This window comes from Sceloporus undulatus, chromosome 2 (genome assembly GCF_019175285.1).
Source record: "Sceloporus undulatus isolate JIND9_A2432 ecotype Alabama chromosome 2, SceUnd_v1.1, whole genome shotgun sequence".
In the NCBI taxonomy this organism is placed as follows: domain Eukaryota; kingdom Metazoa; phylum Chordata; class Lepidosauria; order Squamata; family Phrynosomatidae; genus Sceloporus; species Sceloporus undulatus.
The window spans coordinates 183,165,519-183,186,528 of NC_056523.1; the positions used below are offsets into that span (position 1 = coordinate 183,165,519).

At 41.7% G+C, this 21,010-nt stretch overlaps 1 protein-coding gene across 6 annotated transcripts in view; it reads right to left on the bottom strand.

The window, feature by feature from the left end:
• HDAC7 (histone deacetylase 7) overlaps positions 1–21,010 on the bottom strand; it is a 266,897-nt gene that overhangs the window by 61,841 nt on the left and 184,046 nt on the right. For all 6 annotated transcript variants that reach the window (XM_042448009.1, XM_042448008.1, XM_042448013.1 and 3 more), the window contains 3 exons: positions 14,310–14,503; positions 12,936–13,026; positions 1,566–1,668 (listed from right to left, as the gene is read on the bottom strand). In XM_042448009.1, the coding sequence (XP_042303943.1) occupies positions 1,566–1,668; positions 12,936–13,026; positions 14,310–14,456 (341 nt within the window). In that variant the 5' untranslated portion in view covers positions 14,457–14,503. The remainder of the gene's footprint in view (positions 1–1,565; positions 1,669–12,935; positions 13,027–14,309; positions 14,504–21,010) is intronic.

The following is a 21,010-nucleotide window of genomic DNA, read 5'->3' on the forward strand; positions in this document are numbered from 1 at the left end:
CTGGCACCAACTGTTTGGATTTTCTTCTAAGCATGACTTAATCCTTTTGAGAAGAATGTATCTTATACTGCAAGAGACTTTTATCCATTTGGAGGTAGGTGGAGTTAATAGGAATTGCTGGGTTATGTCCCGTTTGTTTTTTAAACCTACCAAACATGTTTGCCTGGAGAAGTCTGTAGTGCAAAAGAATCTGTGTGGCCACATCATGAGCCATGACAGCCTCTGTTCAACCATGTTCAGCCTAATCTCTATCTCTGATAAGGAAATGACAATGCTGGTCTACCTGACAAGATTCATTGTAAGAATAGCTGAAATAATGTTTGTGAAGTGCCCTGAGTCCTTGAGGGCACTATAAAAATAGGCACAACCAGACTCTATCTGCTTTTCATGAGTTTATGTCCCACTGAGTTCAACAGGGTTGGCTCCTTCCCTGGAACACATAGGCCTGTTACAGACAGCCAAAATAAAGCTGCTTCGAGTCACAGTGGAGGTATGGTGTTTCAATGATGCATGCGTCCTAAGAGTCCAGAAGCCACACCAAAGCCACGCTCCAGTCCTTAGAGCTGGAGCATGACTTTGGTGCAACTTCTGGACTCTCAGGACACATGCATCATTGAAACACCATACGTCCACTGTGACTCGAAGCAGCTTTATTTTGGCTGTGTGTAACAGGCCATAGCCTCGTGGCTTAGTATTACTGGTGCTTCCATCTGACATTCAATGAGTGCTGGTATTCAGGGTACCCTACTTCAGCTTAGTGCTTTCCAGATGCATTGATGCTACAAACACCCACCCACCCGCACCCAACCAGCAATCCAATGGCTTTCTTGGCTGGGGGATAATAGGAAATATATTCTAACACATTTGCGGGGGGGGGGGGGCAGTTTGGGGAAGACTTCTCAAGAGGCTCCTCCTTGTACTATTCTCAGACAGAAATCTAGACTCACCTTCACAGCATTTGGGGAATAACCAGCAGAAAGGAATGAATCAGGTCAACAGGCAATGGAATGTTGTTGCAGGGTTTCTCTAGGCAAATAACCCTTTGATGAACAATCCTGAATGTTGAGCATGTAAACAGGTCTACTGCTCTCAGAAAGGATGTCACAACCAAGGTGACAACAGGGTCACTGAAGGTGTGCCAAACTCACTTGCATGACACAGCCAAAGGAAAGGAAAGGGCAGCAAAAAGCTGAGTACACTAAAGGTGTAACGCTAGACATGCAAATTAAAATCCCAAGGTTGTTTTAACCAGTTCAGGTTGCTAGCACAGGGACACACCCAGGGAATACAGAATATGGATTACAGGGTTGTAAAATAGAGTGCATTTAAAAATAACCTGTTTCCCCTCCAAAAACAGTATGAAGCAAGATCCTATGCATGTTTACTTGGAAATTGTCCCCCAGTGTTAACTAGTCAAGGAACATACAAGATTGTCTTCATTCAGAATGTATCATCCAATACATCTGAAAGCACTGGGTTAAGAAAAGTTGGTTTAAGCACTGAGGCCTGGTAGATTATACATCCAGTATACACATATTTGCAAACAGGAGTTATCACCAACTTACCTGTATGGCATTACAGGGGCATTGGTCCTTTCCAGAGCAGCCTGCTGTTTTTTGAGGATAACCTCAGCCAACTTCTGCTTCACAACCATACTTGCTACAGCACCTGTCAAGATCAAGAAAGCAGCTGATAATAACAACTCTGTGATGCTATCAACACCTGGACACCACCTACAGCTTTTAGTATATCAAACTGCCACAGCAGTAGAAATGTTCAAAGTTTTTTTTTAAATATAAGATGCATGGGAAGCATTCACTTTGATTTCAAGCCAAAGTTCCTGGAAAGCTGCTGCGATTTCTTGTTGATGTTGTTGTTCTTCTTCTTCCTCTTCTTCTATTTATTTGTATTAAACTTTCCCCCCAAAATTGGCACTCAAAGTGGCTCACAGTTTAAAAATACAACACAATTTAAAGCATACAAAGGGGAGCATTAAAACAGAATTACATTATTAAAGTATTAAAACACATCATTCATTAAAAGAATAAAATTTAAATTTAAAAAGTTTAAAACACTTAAAGCTTAAAAAATAAGATGCATCCTCTTTTTACACATTGTTTTAAAGGAAGAATGGGGGCAGGGTTCAGTTACCTTATGACATCTTTACCACCAAACTTGGAAGCCTTCAGTGTTTCAGTTTTATTTACAAAGGTAAACTCCTCCACTTTCTTGATCACTGTGGGACCCAAACTGTAAGGACTCATCACAGCCATCAAGCATACGAAATATGGCTCTACGTGATGCACCTGTAGATGCACTATGAGCTTTAGCTGCAGCCATGGTTACTTCACACATCATAAACAAGAGAGAGGGGAGGGCAGGTATAAGGGACCTCTTTGCTTAGTTTTCACAATACAACTTTGCTTTAGCAAAGTAAGACCTAAAGTAAAAGTGCCTGGCCTTCTGTTTTGCTCTAAGAATATCTATGACAAATGGAACATGTTTTGGGGGATTCAGATCTAGAGCCCACTCTGCCATCAAGGAGGAAGCTGAATAGACAAAGCTGTATGTGGCATGTGGTAGCTGTCCTTTGCTGATGAAGCTGCTGCTGCTTTTGGGTGGAGTAGAGGACACTATCCCATAATTACTAGTGAAGTAAGAGTCAATTTCCAATTTAGTTGCCTTCTGTGTGGAGAACACCATTTTCATCCTTTGCTTCAGGCAGCAAAATGGTTTGGGCCAGCCCCACTCAGCACAGTTTTAGAATCCTTAAGAATCCAATGACAAACTCATGTTTTGAGCTTGAATGAAGTCAGTCTTGCAAGCCTCTTTGAAGATAATCTTACAGCCTGCAATTATTAAGCTTGTGCAGTGCCATTCTATTGCAGGAAACCTATAAGATGCGGAAAGTGATTTCAGGAAGTTAACTCAACAAATGTGTGCATGTGTGCACATATACAGTCTGCCCATGCCATACACGGGGGATCCATTCTGGACCGTCCCCTCTCCCATGTAAGGCAAATTTTGCATATGCTGGAGTCCCATTGATTCGAATAGCGGCACACACCCATGTGCCTCTGGTGCACGTGCCATTTGGTCCCTTGTTGCTTGCCATCTGCGTATACTTAAATCTGCGTATGGCAAGGGTGCGTATGCCGAGGTCGCAGTGTATACAGGTCTGGCAGGATCCAGGCCAATTGTAGAAATAAGGCAAGAAATAAGGCTGCCTGAATATGGGGCAGGAGGACTACATCACTACAAAAGCAGCAAGCAGAATGCTGTGGAATGACCGGAGCTCAGAAAAGTTACCACTGGAGATTACAGCTCCCAGAATCCCAAGTAGCATAGCTGCTGGCCATACTGGCAGGGGATTCTGGGAATTATGGTCCAAAATTAACTTGTTTGACCTCTGGATGGGCCTTGAACCAATGAGGCTTGTATGTACATTCCTCTTAAGCCATGGTTTGGCCATCTCAAAGAACTAGTCCTTCCTCGGACTTTGGAGGACTATAGCTCCACTGTGCCCTCATTTTTTTTTATTTTAAAGATGTTTCTTCCTCAAAAGGGCAGGGGCATAATTTCACCACATATCTGAGCATCCTTGGACCATTTTATGTCCAGAAGAGGCTTTATTTAAACTTGAAATCAACAGGAACGCAACTTTCTGCCTTAAGATAAGAAATATGTCTTTGGTCCCACGTTAGGCTCTTAACTTTAGTTCCTACTTCTTTGGGAAATACAGCCAACTGAGCAGACAGGATTGTTGTGAGAATGATTAGTACATATGAATTCTGAAATTATATTTTTGTTTTAAAAAAACACGCAAAATAATGACATCACTTGATTTACAAAGATTAACTCAGAAAAACAGCAAGTCTGCTGTCATCTGTTAAGGGTGGGGATGTGTCAGTTTAGCATGTATCTTGCAATCTATCTTCTGTGATTCCCAAATATTTTTTTATTAATGCAACACCATATATATAGTTACATACAAACAAACAAACAAAAAATGAAACAAAACATTTACCAATATTTTAATTTTTTAGTAAAAAATAACTGCTATCCTTATAAACATTATTTGTATCAAGTCTGATAACAGTTAGTGATAAAAGTGATTTAACTGGCTATTAACAATTTCTTTGCTGAGTTAATTCATGAAAGAAGCATTTTCCCCATTGCAAGAAAATGCTCAAAAACTGCACAGTTTTGCACATACTTTGTGCAAAATAGGCACATGGGATTTTTGTTCAGAAAACCTTTTCTACACAGAAAATATTATGGTATTTTATTTCTTTGGGTCAAAGCTGAACTGCATGGGTGGGAAGCATGTGGCTCTCTAGGACTGCAACTACCAGCAAAGATAATGTTGAAGACTCATGGGAGCTGCAGTTCAAAAGCACCCCCCCCCCCCGCAGTTCAGTATGATTGTGTGATGAAGCAGATCTGCAATTGGATCGGCTTCCCTATCTACTGACCTGCTCACAGACACCACTTAAAAGAGAACAAGTGATACATAGTGAAAGAAAAGCCAATGGACCAGCATATACAGAGGATCTAAAGAGATCCTAAAATGTTCAGGGCTGCTTTGCATCACATCATTTCAAACCAACAACTTCACCGTTGCAGCAAAAAAAGAAGTATGAAATTATAATGTTAAAAATGACACACTAGTATACACATTCCCACTAATGTGTATCCAAAGGTCCATGCATGTGCAAACATACACATATAGAAAGGAAGTTATGACCTCACATACTTTCCCCGTGTTCTCAAGATTTCTCTTTGAATTACTCTATTCTCTCCCGTTTGTCTCATCCCTGGAAAAGCTACAAGAAACACACAGCAATCACTTTCTGAATAGGTAGGATTGGGGTGCAGTGTAACAGCAACCAGGCTTTCAGAGTGGAAAGTGGTCTGCCAAGATTAATGAAGAAGCTTCAAACAACGGCTGTCTTAAAGAAATGGAAAACAATATCACAGACGTTATTTGTGGGGTTTTCGGGCTATGTGGCCATGTTCTAGAAGAGTTTCTTCCTGATGTTTTGCCAGCATCTGTGGCTGGCATCTTCAAGATGCCAGCCACAGATGCTGGCAAAACGTCAGGAAGAAACTCTTCTAGAACATGGCCACATATCCCGAAAAACCCACAAAAAACTAAGGATGCCGGCCATGAAAGCCTTCGACTCCACAATATCACAGAAGCCAGAATGACAGGAAGGTTCAGTTCCAGGACTGTACACTAGATGGCAGGAAGGGTATATGCATGTGGAGTCCCAATGCCTCTAACAGCATGGAGAATTAGATGTTCCCCTGGTTGCTATCAACAAGGAACATACAATCCAAGAAATGCAAGGGACCCAAAGGAGTTTTCAATGAGCTGAGGCCATCTGTCAGGTTCCTGCTGATCTGCTCACAACCCCCTCCCCATGTTTATCTCTCCCTGATGTCTATTTTTCAAGGAAATCCTACAATTCGTGGTGTGCATGCGCTTTACAGTTAAGGTCAGTGTCCCTCCAACACGACCACCATGTGCTTTCACTTGTAATTCTCTCTATTTTGTAACCACCTTGAATCCCAGTTTTGGGGAAAAAGCAGAATATAGATAAAGAAATGGAATGGAAATGTATACTCCATCTGTGGGCAACATGGAGAGGGAGCTGCTTCTTTCACACTCACAAGAGATGAGAGGTTCTCCAATGAGGTGGACCTATTGTGAAAGAAGAACCTGCACGTTGTCCATCACAGCTAGCAAGTGGCAAAGGTGAGGTGCTCACAAGAGACCTAGAGGGAAGAGCAGATCTGACTGATGGGGTAGCCACATTGCCACACTCTATTTATGGATAATTTTTCTATGTTTTGCTCCTCTTTGGTTGAATGCTCCATAGGAGGATGCCAGAAAGACCTTCTTCTTAAAAAGAAACCTCACTGTTGGTCAGGGTAGAAAGAAGAACTTTAGCTCTACTGCTAGTGTCACTTAATACATAGGCTTCCTTTTTATTATCTTGATTTTAAATCCATGAAGATAACACACCATGAATGCTGCTTGTTTTCATGGCACTAGGGCAGGCAGGGGCTAAGAACAGCCTACAGGTCACATGAAGCTGCCTCAGGGCTATTTTTGTGGCCCTGGAGCCTCCAGGGATTAAAAAAAATGAGAAGTATTTTTGGCTCAAAATGCACTCTGGGAGCAAGGGAGGCATTTCACTACATTTATGTCCCCTTGATCCATTTTAGCTCCAGGAAAGTACTAATAGTAGCAGTAGTAGTAATTTATTTCTTTATCACCTCGCTGCATGGATTGAGTCAGGGAACGATAACAATTAACAGACAAACAACATCATTTAAAAAGACATCAGCTAAAACACACATAATTTAAAAAGACAAACAAGATGTACACATATTAAAACAATCCACGTTTAAAATTCACAATTTAAAAATCATCTGGCTAAGCCTGTTGGAAGAGACTAATCTTTAATGCTCTTTTAAATTCAGACAACGTATTCAGCAGTCAAATCAATTCCAGCAGGTCATTCCACAGTCGAAGGGCAGCTGAAGAAAAATTTCTCTGGCTGGCAGATACCAACTTAGTCCTGGGTGACTGGACTAAATGGCTGCTAGATGGTCTGAGTGTACAGAGTGGATTACATGGGAGCAGGTGATCCTGTAAGCAACCTGGACCCAAACCATGTAGGGGTTTAAAGGTAATAACCAACACCTTGTACCTTGCCGGGAAACTAATTGGCAGCCAGTGGAGTGATTTCTGAACTTGGTACAGAGGTAGCCCAATGTACAGCACATTGCAAAGCCATGAATGACTTCTGATCAACTGCTTTTTTATTATTTAAAAAGCCCTGACCTAGTTCTAAAATTGCCCTCATCCCCCTAGAGATTTTTTAGGACATGGGGACTTTTTTTCTTGGTGGTGTGGCCCTCCAAAACCACCCAGGGGGCTAATACAGCTCCATAGCCAGGGCTGGCTCAAGGTATTTGGCTACCCTAGGCGAGAAATATTTTGGCACCTGTCACACCTCATAATTATTTTCACTCCTTGATTTACGCAAAAAAAATTATACAAAAAAATAAATAAAGCCACCACGCAGCCCCTAAATTTTACCACCCTAGGCGGCTGCCTAGTTCGCCTATGTGGATGAGCCGGCCCTGTCCATAGCCCCCAAAATTGCCCAGCTCCATGGTAGGGAAAACATACTGCATCTGTAACTAACTTGAGAAAAAACAGTGTAGTTGTACTGGTTAGGTATTCCTCAACATGGTCCCATGGGTAGGGATGTTGGGAGCTGTAGTCCTAAACCTCTAGGACTACACTTAGGACTACAGTTAGGTTGTGGAATGTGTAGGTTAGAGTCAGACCAGAATTTGCAGAAAAGCTGAAGCCACATGACAAATGCAACATCTCTAGTTCAATTCTCACTTCCTATATTACCAGAAGTACCATCGTAGGGATGAGTCACAGAGCAACAGGATTCGGGGGGCTGTGTAGTTCTTTCCACTTAACTGAGGCAGGATGTTCTGTGGCTCAAGTATCTCTGCAGTTCTCAAAACATGATTTGATGCTTCCAAGCAAAAAGATTCCAGAACCATCAACTCATGCAGCTTTTTCTAATGCAAGCTTTCACTTGGACCTAAGTCCATATGTGACTGAAACATCTTTGTTTGCTGATTATTAGATTGTGGTCTCATACCTGGAATTACACAGGATGGCTGGAGTGCATGGGTATTACTCTTGGCAGCATCTCCTCACCATTCTGAGTGACCTGAAATGACCACCCCATGATTCCAGACCTTACTCTTTGCAGAATGAGGAGGTCAAAGTGATGGAAAACAGCAATTCTGGTAATGAAGGTACCAGGTTGATGACCAGCTTGGCCATGAGTTGGGCACTCCACTGTTTGGACTGCACCTTCCAACATTCAGTTTTTGCTATGCTGGCTAGGGTATCTGTGAGTTGAAACTGACATGACTCCCACCTCTGCTCTAAATGTGGGCTTGGAAAGGTTATTTTTGATTGTCAAATCCCAGAATCCCTCAGGTAGTCCAAAAAACCAGCTTTGTCCAAATTCTATAAACAGCTCCAGCCAACCCTCACTATTGATTCAGCTGACCAGGGCTGTTGGAAACTGAAGTTCAGTAACATCTGGGGGGCACAGACTTTGATAAAAAGTGAAGTCCAGCCACCAAGTAAAACCCAGAAATGAAGAAGTTCCAGGGGTATAAGTTGAGGATTCATCTGCCAGGAATGTTTGAGAAACAGGATATATTGTCAAAGGGCTATGGGGTGATTTCATGGCTCAATGATTCCTCTTGCATCCTTTTTGTGACTCAACAAGGGATGCAACATGGTTAGAGTACACTCCCTGCCCCAAGATTGGCCTTCCAAGCTTGCCTACATGATCCAGAATGCCATGTTGCTACAAGCAGAGGGTAGGAACAAACAAGAAATAACTCCAGGAAGGTGTTTGGCAGGACTCGTAAATCTGATGGGTCATCCCACATTTGAATCTGACCCACATCGTAGATTATGGACTCCCAGTGTTGTGCCCTTGAGAAAGACTTATGCCATCATAAGCTATCAGAGGTGCACCAGGAGCTCTATGGTTGGGGTGTCTGTGGTTTGTACAGTTTTGCCTCTTTCCATGGTCAGGAGAAACAGAATTCTACAAAATGTGCTAATTACATGAAAATCTGCTTATTTACCTAAAGGAATACAAAGTCATTCTCATCCCAGCTTTTCTTGGCATTTAAAACTTTGGAGCTCCTCCAGTCAATTAACACTTCAATAAATGTATGTATTAGATTTGAGTTTCCAAATTGGGGTGCATCTGCACTGTAAAAATAATGAAGTTTGACACTGTGTTAAGTGCTGTAGCTCCACTGTATGGAATCCTAAGATCTATACTTGTACAAAGTCTTTGGCCTTCTATGCCAAGGAGTGCTGTTGCCTCATAAAACTACACATCCCAGGATTCTATAGAATGGAGTTATAGCACTTAAAGTGGTGTCAAACTTTTTGCCAAGTAGATGCACCCCTACATTGGTTTGAGAAGCCCCACCAAACTTGACAGGATACACTTCAGAGAAAACAGAGATAACAGATCCATTCCTGATGACTTCTGAGATGATGTCCTTTTTGTCAGAAGAAATTAAAAATGACTGTACAGTGGATCCTTGATCTGCTGAGATTTGATTCCAGGATCCCACCTCCAGTCCCGTGGATACGGAAAGCCTTGGATGCTCAAGTCACATTCAATACAATAGCATAGTACTGTAAAATGGTGTCCCTTATATAAAATGGCAAAATTAAGGTTTGCTTTTGGGGATTTATGTATTTTTGGAATATTTTCAAGCTGTGGATGGTTGAATCTGTGGATAAAAAATCTGTGAATATGGAGAGCCAACTGTGGAGGGAAAGTAGATTTCAATGGGGAAAAGTCTGAAGTTTCTAAAACCTGACTTTCTGATTAACAACAGCTTTGGAAATATTTGGAAAAGGGTATTTCTGTTTGATATCTAGTTAAAGCTTTGTTTCTTTCCCACCAAACAGGAAGTTCCCTCTTTATTAAGCTAGTGCCTTTTTCTATATCAAAAAAGTTGTAGTATATAAGGGAAGTTTTCCCATGCTGCAGTGACATCTATTATGACTGCCCATGGCTCTAAAAGCTCTCTGACAGAGAACATTCACATCAGCTATTACTTACTCCTTATGACTCTACACTGAAGGTATCAGAGCTCAAACCCAGCACCTACTTCCATTGTGAGGAAGCCCGTGCTCATATATTCAGAGGAGGACCATCTCACAGTCTCACCACCTTCCCAGACACATTTATGGGAACACAGGATGTTTGATATCTGGGTATGTATTTGAATCTGCATTTGGTTTACTTTTGGAAGTGGGCGTGAAGGCCTAGTATTAAGGAAAACGGTGGATATAAATGAATTAACAACCACAACAAAACCCAGATAATTACAGTTTGAACTGCATGGACACATCTATGTCCAATTTCTGGATACGCAGTGTGACAGATGGGCACTATATCTATCTCCAATCAGCCCTTACAATAGCTGGCAAGCCCTCCCTCGACAAGTTTCTCTATCCTTGTGGGGGCCTGTTTTTACTTTTATTTTTGTGATGACATCCATACATTGGTGGAGAGGTGAAGAGTATGTGCATACATACACTCACACACATACTGTTAGCACAATGTTCAGCCAGCCTTATCTTGATCCCTGCATGCCAGACAGACAGGAAGAGATGGAATTAGTGATAAGAGGGCCTGAGAAAAACAGCACAGGAGGAAAAGGAGGGCTCTTGGCTGATTTTTTCCCCCATTTTCTTCCATCGCCTAGTTAACTCTTCAAAGCACATGAAACACCATCAGATTCCAAACGAATATTAAAAAGGCCCTCATATACAATTCCTCCCTCTGTCCCTTTACCTGTGTCATTTTATACTCTGGGAAACTCTCATTGTCTATAATAATCAAAGAGAATGTCTGTCTCTTTTCAGCCACAATTTATCAAGACACCATCCTAGATATGCCTGAAAAACTGACTGGAGTATTCTTAGCACCCAAGCAGCAGTGCCCAGTTTGGAGCTAAAAAGTCAGAATTCCAAAGACAGTGAGGCTGCTTAGGGGGGGGGGGGGGGGGGGGGAGGGAACTGCTATAATTCATCATGGTAGATACTTCAACATTTCAAAATGTTTTTTGTTCTTATCCAGGGTGCATCCATGCTGTAGAAATAATCCAGTTTGGCACCACTTTAACTGCCATGGTTCCATCCTACAGTATCCTGGGATTTGTAATTTTGTGAGGCACCAAACCTGTTTGGCAAAGAAGGCTAAAAGTTTGTAAAACTACAAATCTCAGGATACCATGGGATGGTGCTACAGCACTTAAAGTGGTGTCAACCTGCATTATTTCTACAGTGCAAATGGACCCCAAGTTGGAGTGCCTAGTTTCAAGACAAAATTCCAAAACACATGGCTTCCCAGGAACAAACAAACAAACAAACAAAGACAGGCTGATATAGCTTACTAGTAAGGGCTAAAACAGGAGAGGGCTGTTTGAGACACTGATATTAAGCTCTCTATACTGGGAAAAGCAGTGGGAAAACAGGAGAGGGCTAAGATACAGCAGCTAATATTCTTGTGGTTAAAAAAAGCTTGGCAAAGTGGGAGAAGGGACCACTGAGCTACTGTAGGTAAGGTTCTTACCTGGAACCAAACTCCAGCAGATACCAAGGGTCCACTGTATTTCAATTCTATCCCTAAGTTTGTAAGCATAGGTGCCTAATTCATTGATTGGCTTTACATTCAAAAGTGTCATGAAAAGGTCAATGGGATCACTTATAATCTCATTAAAGCGAATTGCAGGTGGGTGAAGGAAATACTGAACATCCAAGGTGCTAAAGGTCTAAATGATTCCCAACACAGTCAAAACTCTCTCTCTTTCTAAACATCATTATATTAAGAATGTAAGAAGTGCAAACCACCCACATTTTATGATTAATCAATTATAATTAATTGATAATTATTCCCAAGTAATTTTACAATTAATTAAATAATTAATTATTGGTGGAGAATGGAAGTACAGCAGGGTGGGTACCTCTGGTGTTCCATATATTTTTGGACTAGAGCTCCCACAGTTCCTCACCATTGGATATTCTAGCAAGTGCTGATAGAGGTTGAGGTCTAGCAATCATCTGGAGGGAACTTAGTTCCCCATCCCAGCTGTAGGAACATAAATGTTCTAGGTGCTTTGAATCTTGTTCAGAAGATCTAAAACAGTGATGGTGAACCTTTTACAGACCGAGTGCCCAAACTGCAACTCAGACCCCACTTATTTATTGTAAAGTGCCACGTCCCTCTGGCTTACTAGTAAGAAACTTTGGCAAACTCTGTGCTAGGGCGACAGCATGTGTGCCCACAGAGAGGGCTCTGAGTGCCACCTCTGGCACGCGTGCCATAGGTTTGCCATCACTGATCTAAAATGCTGCTACTAGGCCTGACTGAAATAGCTCTGCTGGCTACCAGTCGATTTCTGGACAGAACTGCTAGTGCTGGCTATGACCTTAAAAGTCCTAAGTGGTGTGGGTCCAGACTTTCTAAAAGAGTGTTTTCCTCTCTGAGTTGGTCCAACCTTAAAGACCTTTGGAGGAGTTCTTTCGCTTGGTCTAGCCACCATCACAGGGATGTTTGGTGAGGACATGGGAGAGGTCCCAAACTGTGGAATTCCCTCTCATGGGAGGCCTGGTTGGCCCCCTCTCTGCTCTCTTTCTGCTAGCAGCACTTGGACTAAACAGATAACACTTCTCTTCACACTCTCCAGATGACAGCAGAGATCCAGCAATACCATTTTCAAATATGCTGCCTTTTTTACATGTATCCTGAGGAGCTGACATGGGTTTTCACAGCTGAAACAAGCACAGATATTCACAACATCCTCACATTCCTAAGGTTAAAGCCAAGTTTAGCACTTTTAGCCAAATGTCTTATACTCCTAGGGCTTCCTGGTTTCCCCCTTGTTTCACACTTTCCCCACTTCTTTTTTCCTTCAGTCTGCCCAGATGCCATAACCACATGCTACCAAGGACAAGGTACCATAAAATGTAGGTCATTCAAGAAAAAATGAGGACACTGCAAAATAAAAGCTTAAAACACTAATACAAATATAAATTCATGTTTCTTAGTCATGCTCAAATTGGAGTACATTTTGGAATACCTCTTGGACAGAAGGTTGAAATGTAGGTCATGTCCTGGAAAAGGAGGACAACTGGCCACTCTGCCCAATGGTAGGGCTGGCCCTTAGGTACACCTTTTGCAATACAAGCAATAAGGGGGAACCCAGAGTTGTTGATACAAAACAGAAATTCTAACAGAATGTGAAGGGTGACAGAGAGAGAGAAGGATGGTGCTTACTACGTTTGCTTTTGTCTTTATGCAAGAGCAGTCGCAGCTCCTGCTCCTGCTTCCCAGGGACGGGATCTTGGGGTGGCGGCTCCATCGGCACCTGGTATGGAGAGAGTAAAAGAGACCAAATGAACATCCCAGGGAATGGGGTCAATTGCCTCTTCAACAGGGAAGGAAATGTTGCATAGTGTGACCCAACGCTGGGAGGAGATCCAGCTTGTGCAGGATCTACTGTATATACTCATGTGTAAGTCTAGAAATTTAGGTCAAAAATTGACCCCAAAAACCTGAGTCGACTTATCCACGGGTCAATGTAAGTACTGTATCTTAACTCTTATTCTCAAGAGTATAATCTGCCCTGAAAGCACTGACCCCCCGCTACTTTCTCATCCATCCAACTTTAAGAGTGAGCACAAAGATTTAAGTCTGCTTAAATTTTGGAAGTTATTTGACATTGTTTTGCTTTGCTTCATCCTTTAGATCCTTTGTTATATGCCCCTAAATTCTACCCTCTACCTATCCAAGGGTCATATCAAAAGCCATAATTTTGGCACCCAAACCTGCCCTCGACTTATACATGAGGTCGACTTATAGTACTTGGTGGATTTTGTTTTGTTTTTAATCTTTACATCTTGGGACTTTGGGAAAAGGTGTGAGTTTTTTGGACTACAGTTCTCAGAGTCATAGAATCACAGAATCATAGTCCATCATGCTGGGGGAATCTGGAAGCTGCAGTTTGAAAAAGCATCCCCCCCCAATCTCTGCCCAAATAAAGGACAATACAAAAGACACCTCATGGAAATCAAAGAATTCTGAGTGAACAAATGTGCTTGAGCAGCAGAACTGAATACAAGTCACTGTTCTGCCAGACAAAAATGTACACCTCCTTCATGCCTCTTGAGCTATACTTTGTCAACCTCTAATTTAGAGTTATGGCTGCAGGGAATGTGTGGCCCTTCATATGATACCATGATATTAGATCCCATTGACACTGATTATGGTGACTAGAGCTGATGGAAATGGCAGTCCCACATGTGGGGGGCGGGGGAGGGATTCATACATTTTCCAGTCTGTTTGTTGTTAACTGCCACTGAGTCAATTTCAAGTCATGGCAACCCAGTGAATGAGACACCTCCAAGCTTGTTTTCATCTTCTCTATTTGGGTCCTGCCATCCCAGGGCTGTAGCCTCTAACAGACTTAGAGGCTATTATTTCACCAATACTAATTATACTACCAAGAATGTGCCAACTCAGATTGGTTTTCTTGCCCAGGGAACCCCAGAAGACAACCAAGACTAAGTTGACCCAAGAATGGCTCCTCCTTGGAAGGGCCATGGGACCCATTTCCCTCCACCCAATCCCAAGAAAGCACAAGAGACTAACCCGCAAGTGCGGATGGGTGAGCTGTTCCACCTGCTGCTGGTGCAAGCTTGCCATTAAGAACTGGTGTTGTAACTGTGTCTGCTTCAAAGCCAGCAAGGCAGTGTCTGGGCTGGGTTTGGCAAGGCGTTGTCCAATCCTCAGGTCCATGGGGATGGTCTGGGGAACCCGCAATGAGACAGAGAGCTTCACGGCAGCTGTTGAGGAAAAAGTCATGTGTTGGTTTGTTTGTTTGTTTTTGGTGTAGTGGTAGTGCTGCACTCTGACTCTGGAGAGCAGGGCTCTAATCACCACTCAGCTGTGGAAACCCAATGGGTGGCATTGGATAAGTCATGGTCTCAGTCTCAGAGGAAGGCAAAGGCAAACCCCCGCTGAAGAAATCTTGCCAAGAAAACCCCATGATGGGGTCACTATAAGTCCAAAATGACTTGCAGGCACACCAAACAATTGATATCCCAGTCTATACCCAAAGATCTCAGGGCAGCTGACACTGAAATCAATTCAAAACAATAAAAAATACCAATCATTTTAAAAAGATTAAAATATATATTAAATCATTTACCAGTTTTAAAAAATCAGACAATTTAATGCTGGTCGAAACAACTTTATATAGTGCAACCATAAGACATATGCAACCTGGATAAAATTAGTTAGGCCTAAAGGCTTTAATAAAAACTCAGGTTTTGACTTAGTGCTAAAATGATCCCAACATTGGCATGAATTGGGCCTCTAAGGGAAGAGAACTTTATAACTAGTGTGCCACTGCAGAGAAGGCTCTTTCCCATGTTCTCCCACAATGTAATTTCTCTACTGGTGCGACATAGAGGAGAGCCCCTCCAATACAGCTCAGTTCTCAGGCAGGCATATATAGATAGAGGCAGTTCTTCAAGTATTGCAGTCCCAAGCTTTCAATGTTATCACCAACACCCTGAATTAAGATTAGAAGCATATTGGCGACTGGTGCAATTCCTTCAGAACTTGTGTTATATGGTCTCTGAAAGAGTTCTAATGAGAAGTCTAAGCTACTGCATTTTACTACCAGGAGATACTTGTCAGTAGAAACCCATCCTGACCTCTTCTATGAAACCCTTGGAAAAGTGCCCCCCTTTTTGCGCTACAGCCTCCAGAATCCTGCACCATGCTGCCTGAGGAGATTCTAGGAGTTATAGTGCAAAAATTAATATTTTCAGGTTTATTCCAGGCCTTACAAACTCTTTGATACTGGGCCTGGTGTGCCACTTTTTCTGTTGCCCCAACTGTGCCCACCAAGCTAACCTGCCTTGATTTTACAGCAGTAGATTTCAAATTGTTTTCCAGAGAATGCCAGGGCTCCTTTGAAGTCAAGAAGTTCCTCAAGAAAAAGGTCTGGGACTGTGTGATTATCCCAGTTTCCAAAAAAATCAGATGAACTGAATTCAGATTTCACACTTTTGCAGCAAGCATTGCAGCTCAAAATGCTTATTTTTGGATACAATATATTTTGAGAGCAAATGTCTTTGAGATATTTTTGAGAAACATTTTCAACAATGTGTTTGTGTGTCTGCAATAATATTAATGTAGATTTTAACAATACATGTATAAATATAAAAGTGGATGGGAACTACTTATGAATGAGAACATACAACATTGACATAGGCAGGACATAGACTGATTCATCTATTCATCTATCCGTACTACAAGAACGGCCATCTCCTTCTGGATTTATTGAACAACAATGTCCATCCTCTCCAACTTTCAGGTCACTGAATATTTTATTTAATTCTTTGTAATAGTGTTGGCAGTGGAGTCACTAAATGACAAATCAAGGGAGAGAGGGTCCTTACAGATTTATTTTACAGAAATGTGACCAAACCAGATTTTGGACAGGCAATGGGAAATAAACCAATCCAGACATGTCCCCAGTTCTACATTAAAAATAAATGTCTGCCAAAATCTTTGTTAATTTAATTTTGCTAATTTCACAGAAGGCTATTACACTGGAGTGGATCCTTCCCCTCAATTCAAGATTTACTTTGCATGTAGAGATTTTACAACTCACCATTTCAATCCAAGGCCTTTAAGGGGGCTTACAATTAAAAAATAAAAATAAAACTAAAGTACCAAGTGAGTTAGTGTGGTATAGTTCTTTGAGTGTTGGAATATGACCCTGGAGATCAAGGTTTGAGAGACCATCCCCATGGAAACCCACTGGGTGACTTTGGGCAACTCACACACTCACAGCCTCAGAGGAAGACAAAGGAAAACTTTTTTTGAGTAAATCTTGCCAAGAAAACACTGTGATAGGGTCACCTTGAAGGCATACAACAACAAGGTACTACAAGGTATAAATGCTAAAATAATAAATCTAACACATGCACATGCCACTTAATAGAGAACCACAACCAGCAAAGCAGGCAGGTGGTGAATGTCAAAGAGATCAGAAACTATAGACAAGTGACCCTCAATAGAGTGGTGACTGCTGGACTTCAACTCCCAGATGCTCTAACTAGCATAGGCAACAGTGAGGGATTTTGGGAACTGATATCCCAAAATACCTGGAGCCTCCACGGCTGAAAACTACTGATCTAGGGAATAAGATGTTTTTCACTAAATGATTAAAGGAGTGTTGAGTAGGTGCCAGCTGAGTCTCTCTAGGGAGGGTATTCTGTTCATTAGTTAGGGTACTACTGCTAAAAGTTTTTCCCTACTACCCAGCTACATCCCAGTCCCAATATTACCTAGGGCTATGAGCTCAGCAAGTTAGGAAGTAGTGTGAAAGGTAGTGGATGTAAGGCAAAGATGAAAAGGAGATGAATGTGGGCAGGGAAGCAGGACTAGTGGCAGCCTAAGAGGAAGAACAAATTACCTTCTAAGCTACAGCTAAATTTCTGGTGCCAGAAACACAAGAGTCCTCATATTTTCCTGTCAGCTTGGATATATTACCTAAAAGAAGGCCTGGAAATCTGTTAAATCAACCCGTCAGTTGTCAATAGTCCAGCAACCAAAAGGCCCAGAAGGATCAGTCTGGATCCTGCTACTACTAATCCCAACAAAAGTTTAGATTTATTGGATCAACTGTCAATATTTACAGAACTTCTGTTGATTCAATAGGTCTGCTCTAATTGGAATTAATAATAGGATTCAGGGCTTCATTCACAATTGTTTTCTCCACACAAACACCCCTGTTTACCCAAATAAATGTCGGAATTCATGCACCAAATCTGCTTTTGTGCAAAATTCAACATGAGCAGAAGCATCAAGGCAAACAGCTCAGGCAGCCCCTGTCCAGAAGAAACAAGACATAAGATCCACTAAGACGTAATATTCACTCAACAGGAGATGAGCACAACTAATTTGTTGCCAGCAGGGATTATGTGGGGTGGGGACAGGTTAGGGAGTCTCTGGGCCTTTTACTGTATTGATGGTTAAGCATATTCTGTGCAGGATTGATTCTTATCACACAGTATTTGGCACAGAAGATGCCATCCTGGCAACCATAGTTTTCATCACATCTACATCAGTAACTGAAATTATGGATGTGGAGAAAGCTGGGAAATGTTGGGCATTTTGGCTGGTGCTATCTTTAAATTCAGCAGGGTGGCTGTGCAGGATCTGTTTAATTCCCTATCCTTTCCTGGGTTGTTTCCATAGCATATTCCTTTTACACAACTGAGGATTTGGAGGTTGAATCTGGAGTGTGGGTGGCAGTAAATCGATGTGGGGAATATTTTATCCTGGTTAAATTGTACTTCCTTCTCTAAAACTCCTAACTCACTGTCACCAAGTACCATAAGGAAGCCAGCTTAAGATTCCACCCTGAACAGCAAAACCACTAATCGCATCCTCTCCCTCCAGACACTTATGAACAAGCCCACCAAAACCGCCCTGACAGCCAGCAAAATCACTTGGTTTTTGTAGTTGTCTGATAGGATCTGACACTACTGGGCTAAAACAAAACAAAACCCTGATCCTTGGGAGAACAGCCAAAGTGAAAACACACACACATACACACATGCCAGCCATTCCCAGCAAGATCAAAATAAAAAGGCAGGGAAAAGGGCAGCAAAGCAGGGGAAAACAGTTTCTTAGCTGTTGCTGAAGGGATGAGGCTGGCGTTTGAGACTGCAGCCTTGGGTAAATCATTGCAATTGGCTTCGGGCCATCAACATGTAGAGAGGTTCAGAGAAAGGAGAAGAAAGAGACAGGGTTTTAAGACTAGAATTTGGAAGATCCAGATTTAGAGATGTAATTTTTCTCTAATTGTCCTCTTGAAGGAAGCAGTAAGTAGTTTCAGCAGTCTTCTTCCATCTGCGAGAAAGTCTTAGGAAACCACACACTTTTCAAAGCCTATTCACAACTGAAGACTTTCTGCACAAAATTTGTACATGGTTGTTTTGCATGGTAAACAGTATTTTCTGTGCAGAAAAAGCTGCTTCCTATGCAGAAACTGCCGATTTCTGTGCAAATCAACCACATGCAAGTTTTCCCCATTATAACATCTTCTGTGTTCATTTTATGCACAAAAAATAATATTGCTGCACAGAAAATGCTTCCTGTTCAAACCAACCATGTGTGAATTTTGTGCAGAATAAGTTCCAAAGTGCAAAGATTTTTATTGGTCTATGATTCTTCTCATCAGGGTCTCTTAACACATGAAAAAACATGCTTTGGGACCATTATGGGTGGCATGTTTTCCAATATTCTTTTCATCTCTCTCTCTCTCTCTCTCTCTCTCAGATTGGTACAACTACTTGTTGCTTCCTTCAAGAAGAAAATTGTATGTGTGTGTATGTGTATCTTCAAGTCGCCTGAAAAGAATATGAACGAAATAAAAAATAATACATAAAATATAATAAGATCAGAGGAAGGGTTTACTGTTTGTCAGTTGCAAACCATCTTCCATGAAAAGTCATGGAAAACAAATTTAATTCAAGGCTATCATGCAAACCATAATCTTCATAGGATGTATCACTTTATTCTTCTTTGGTCAGACTTCACCTGGAATACCATTTCCAGTTCTGGGCACCACAATCCAAGGGGGATATTGACAAGCTGGACCATTTCCAGAGAAGGGCAACCAAAACAGTAAAAGGTCTGGAAAAAATGCCCTATGATGAATCGCTTAGAGAGCTGGGTATCTTTAGCCTGGGGAAAAGAAGGTTAAGGGGTGATCTGATAGACATTTTTAAATATTTGAAGGGATGTCATATTGAGGATGGAGCAAGCTTCTTTTCTGCCACTCTAGAGACTAGAACATGGGGCAATGGATTCAAACTACAGGAAAAGAGATTCCACCTAAATGTTAGTAAGAACTTCTTCACTGTAAGAGCTGTTCAACAGTGGAATACACTGTCTCGGAGTCTCTGAATTTCAACTTGGCCCAAACAGCCTCTCCATGGCTGGTTTGTTTACCGTTAGTCCTGTGCCAGAGTCTCATTATCCCAGTCCTGCTGAGAGCTCTGTGACATTCACAGATTAATGGTGCCCTGTGCCAATTGCTATTAAGCCCTTCTGCTGCCACTCTGGTGTGCCTGTTGAGTATGGAAGACTCCTTTTCCTTCCATGGGAGTAAACAGGGCTGAATATTTACATTCAAATGAGATGTCACAACATGTTAAGCACCTGCAGTGCTTAGTAAATGTTGTTCACAGCCAAACAGGGTCTTCAGGATGGGAAGGAGTCTATAATTTTAGCATAACACAGCCTGTGGCTTGGGAGCAAAATCCACAGAGCTCAGTGAGACTTGTTTCTCAGTAGGTCTCAGTAGGATTGTATTGTAAATAAGCTGGGTTACCAAAAGGTACGGTGGCCAGGGATGTATTAGTTACTCTCTCATCCATCAGAGTAATTAATCTGAAACACATATTCAGAATCTTCCATGGGTCATCCAAATGAATGTGAGGCTAAAACACCACCACCACCACCATCATCATGGTTGGAATCCTATTGAATTATTATGTAACTGTTCGATATGCATGTTCGTGAGTATAGTACTACTGACACAATGGCACTGTCAAAGAACCACAACAAGCCTCTAACTACCTATACTATACAACCCAACACAGATGAATGCCTCTACTTAGATGCCGAATATACCAACCAGAAATAAACTAGATGAACCATGCCCATAAGGATGTATATATAACAAATTATTTCTACAATTACACACACACACATATTAAATCAATATGGCATGAATAATTTCATGGAAAAAAAAATCAAAAGCCACATAGAAAGGACAATTTAATTGCCAACAGTAAGTTCAAGCTTCAAAAACACTTTGTGGAAACAGTAGCAGGCACATAACAAGGATAAGACCACAACAAAGTGTTTATGCAACATGTACATTTACATCAGGGTTACTGAATCAATGAATTCATGGGGAAATGACATTGCTGACACAATCTCAAATGCCTCCCCCCCAAATCTACCTTAACATCCAGCAGCCACTTTGAGTGTGGATTGCTCCTGCCAGCAGGCTCAGGTATAATCAAAAGCAGCAGCCTTGTCACAACTCCTCATTGTACTGAAGATCCCTAGCAGGAGAGGCTGTTAATATTATCTTGAACCCTGATCACCAGTAGAACAGATCTCCATTGCTCAGTATTGATGTTGATTTTTAAGGTAGGTCTGGGGACACTGGGTCAGGAGACAATACAAACTTACACACTCAGTACTACATTTGTGAAGCAGGATCTTGGCAAATAACAGCAACAACAATATCT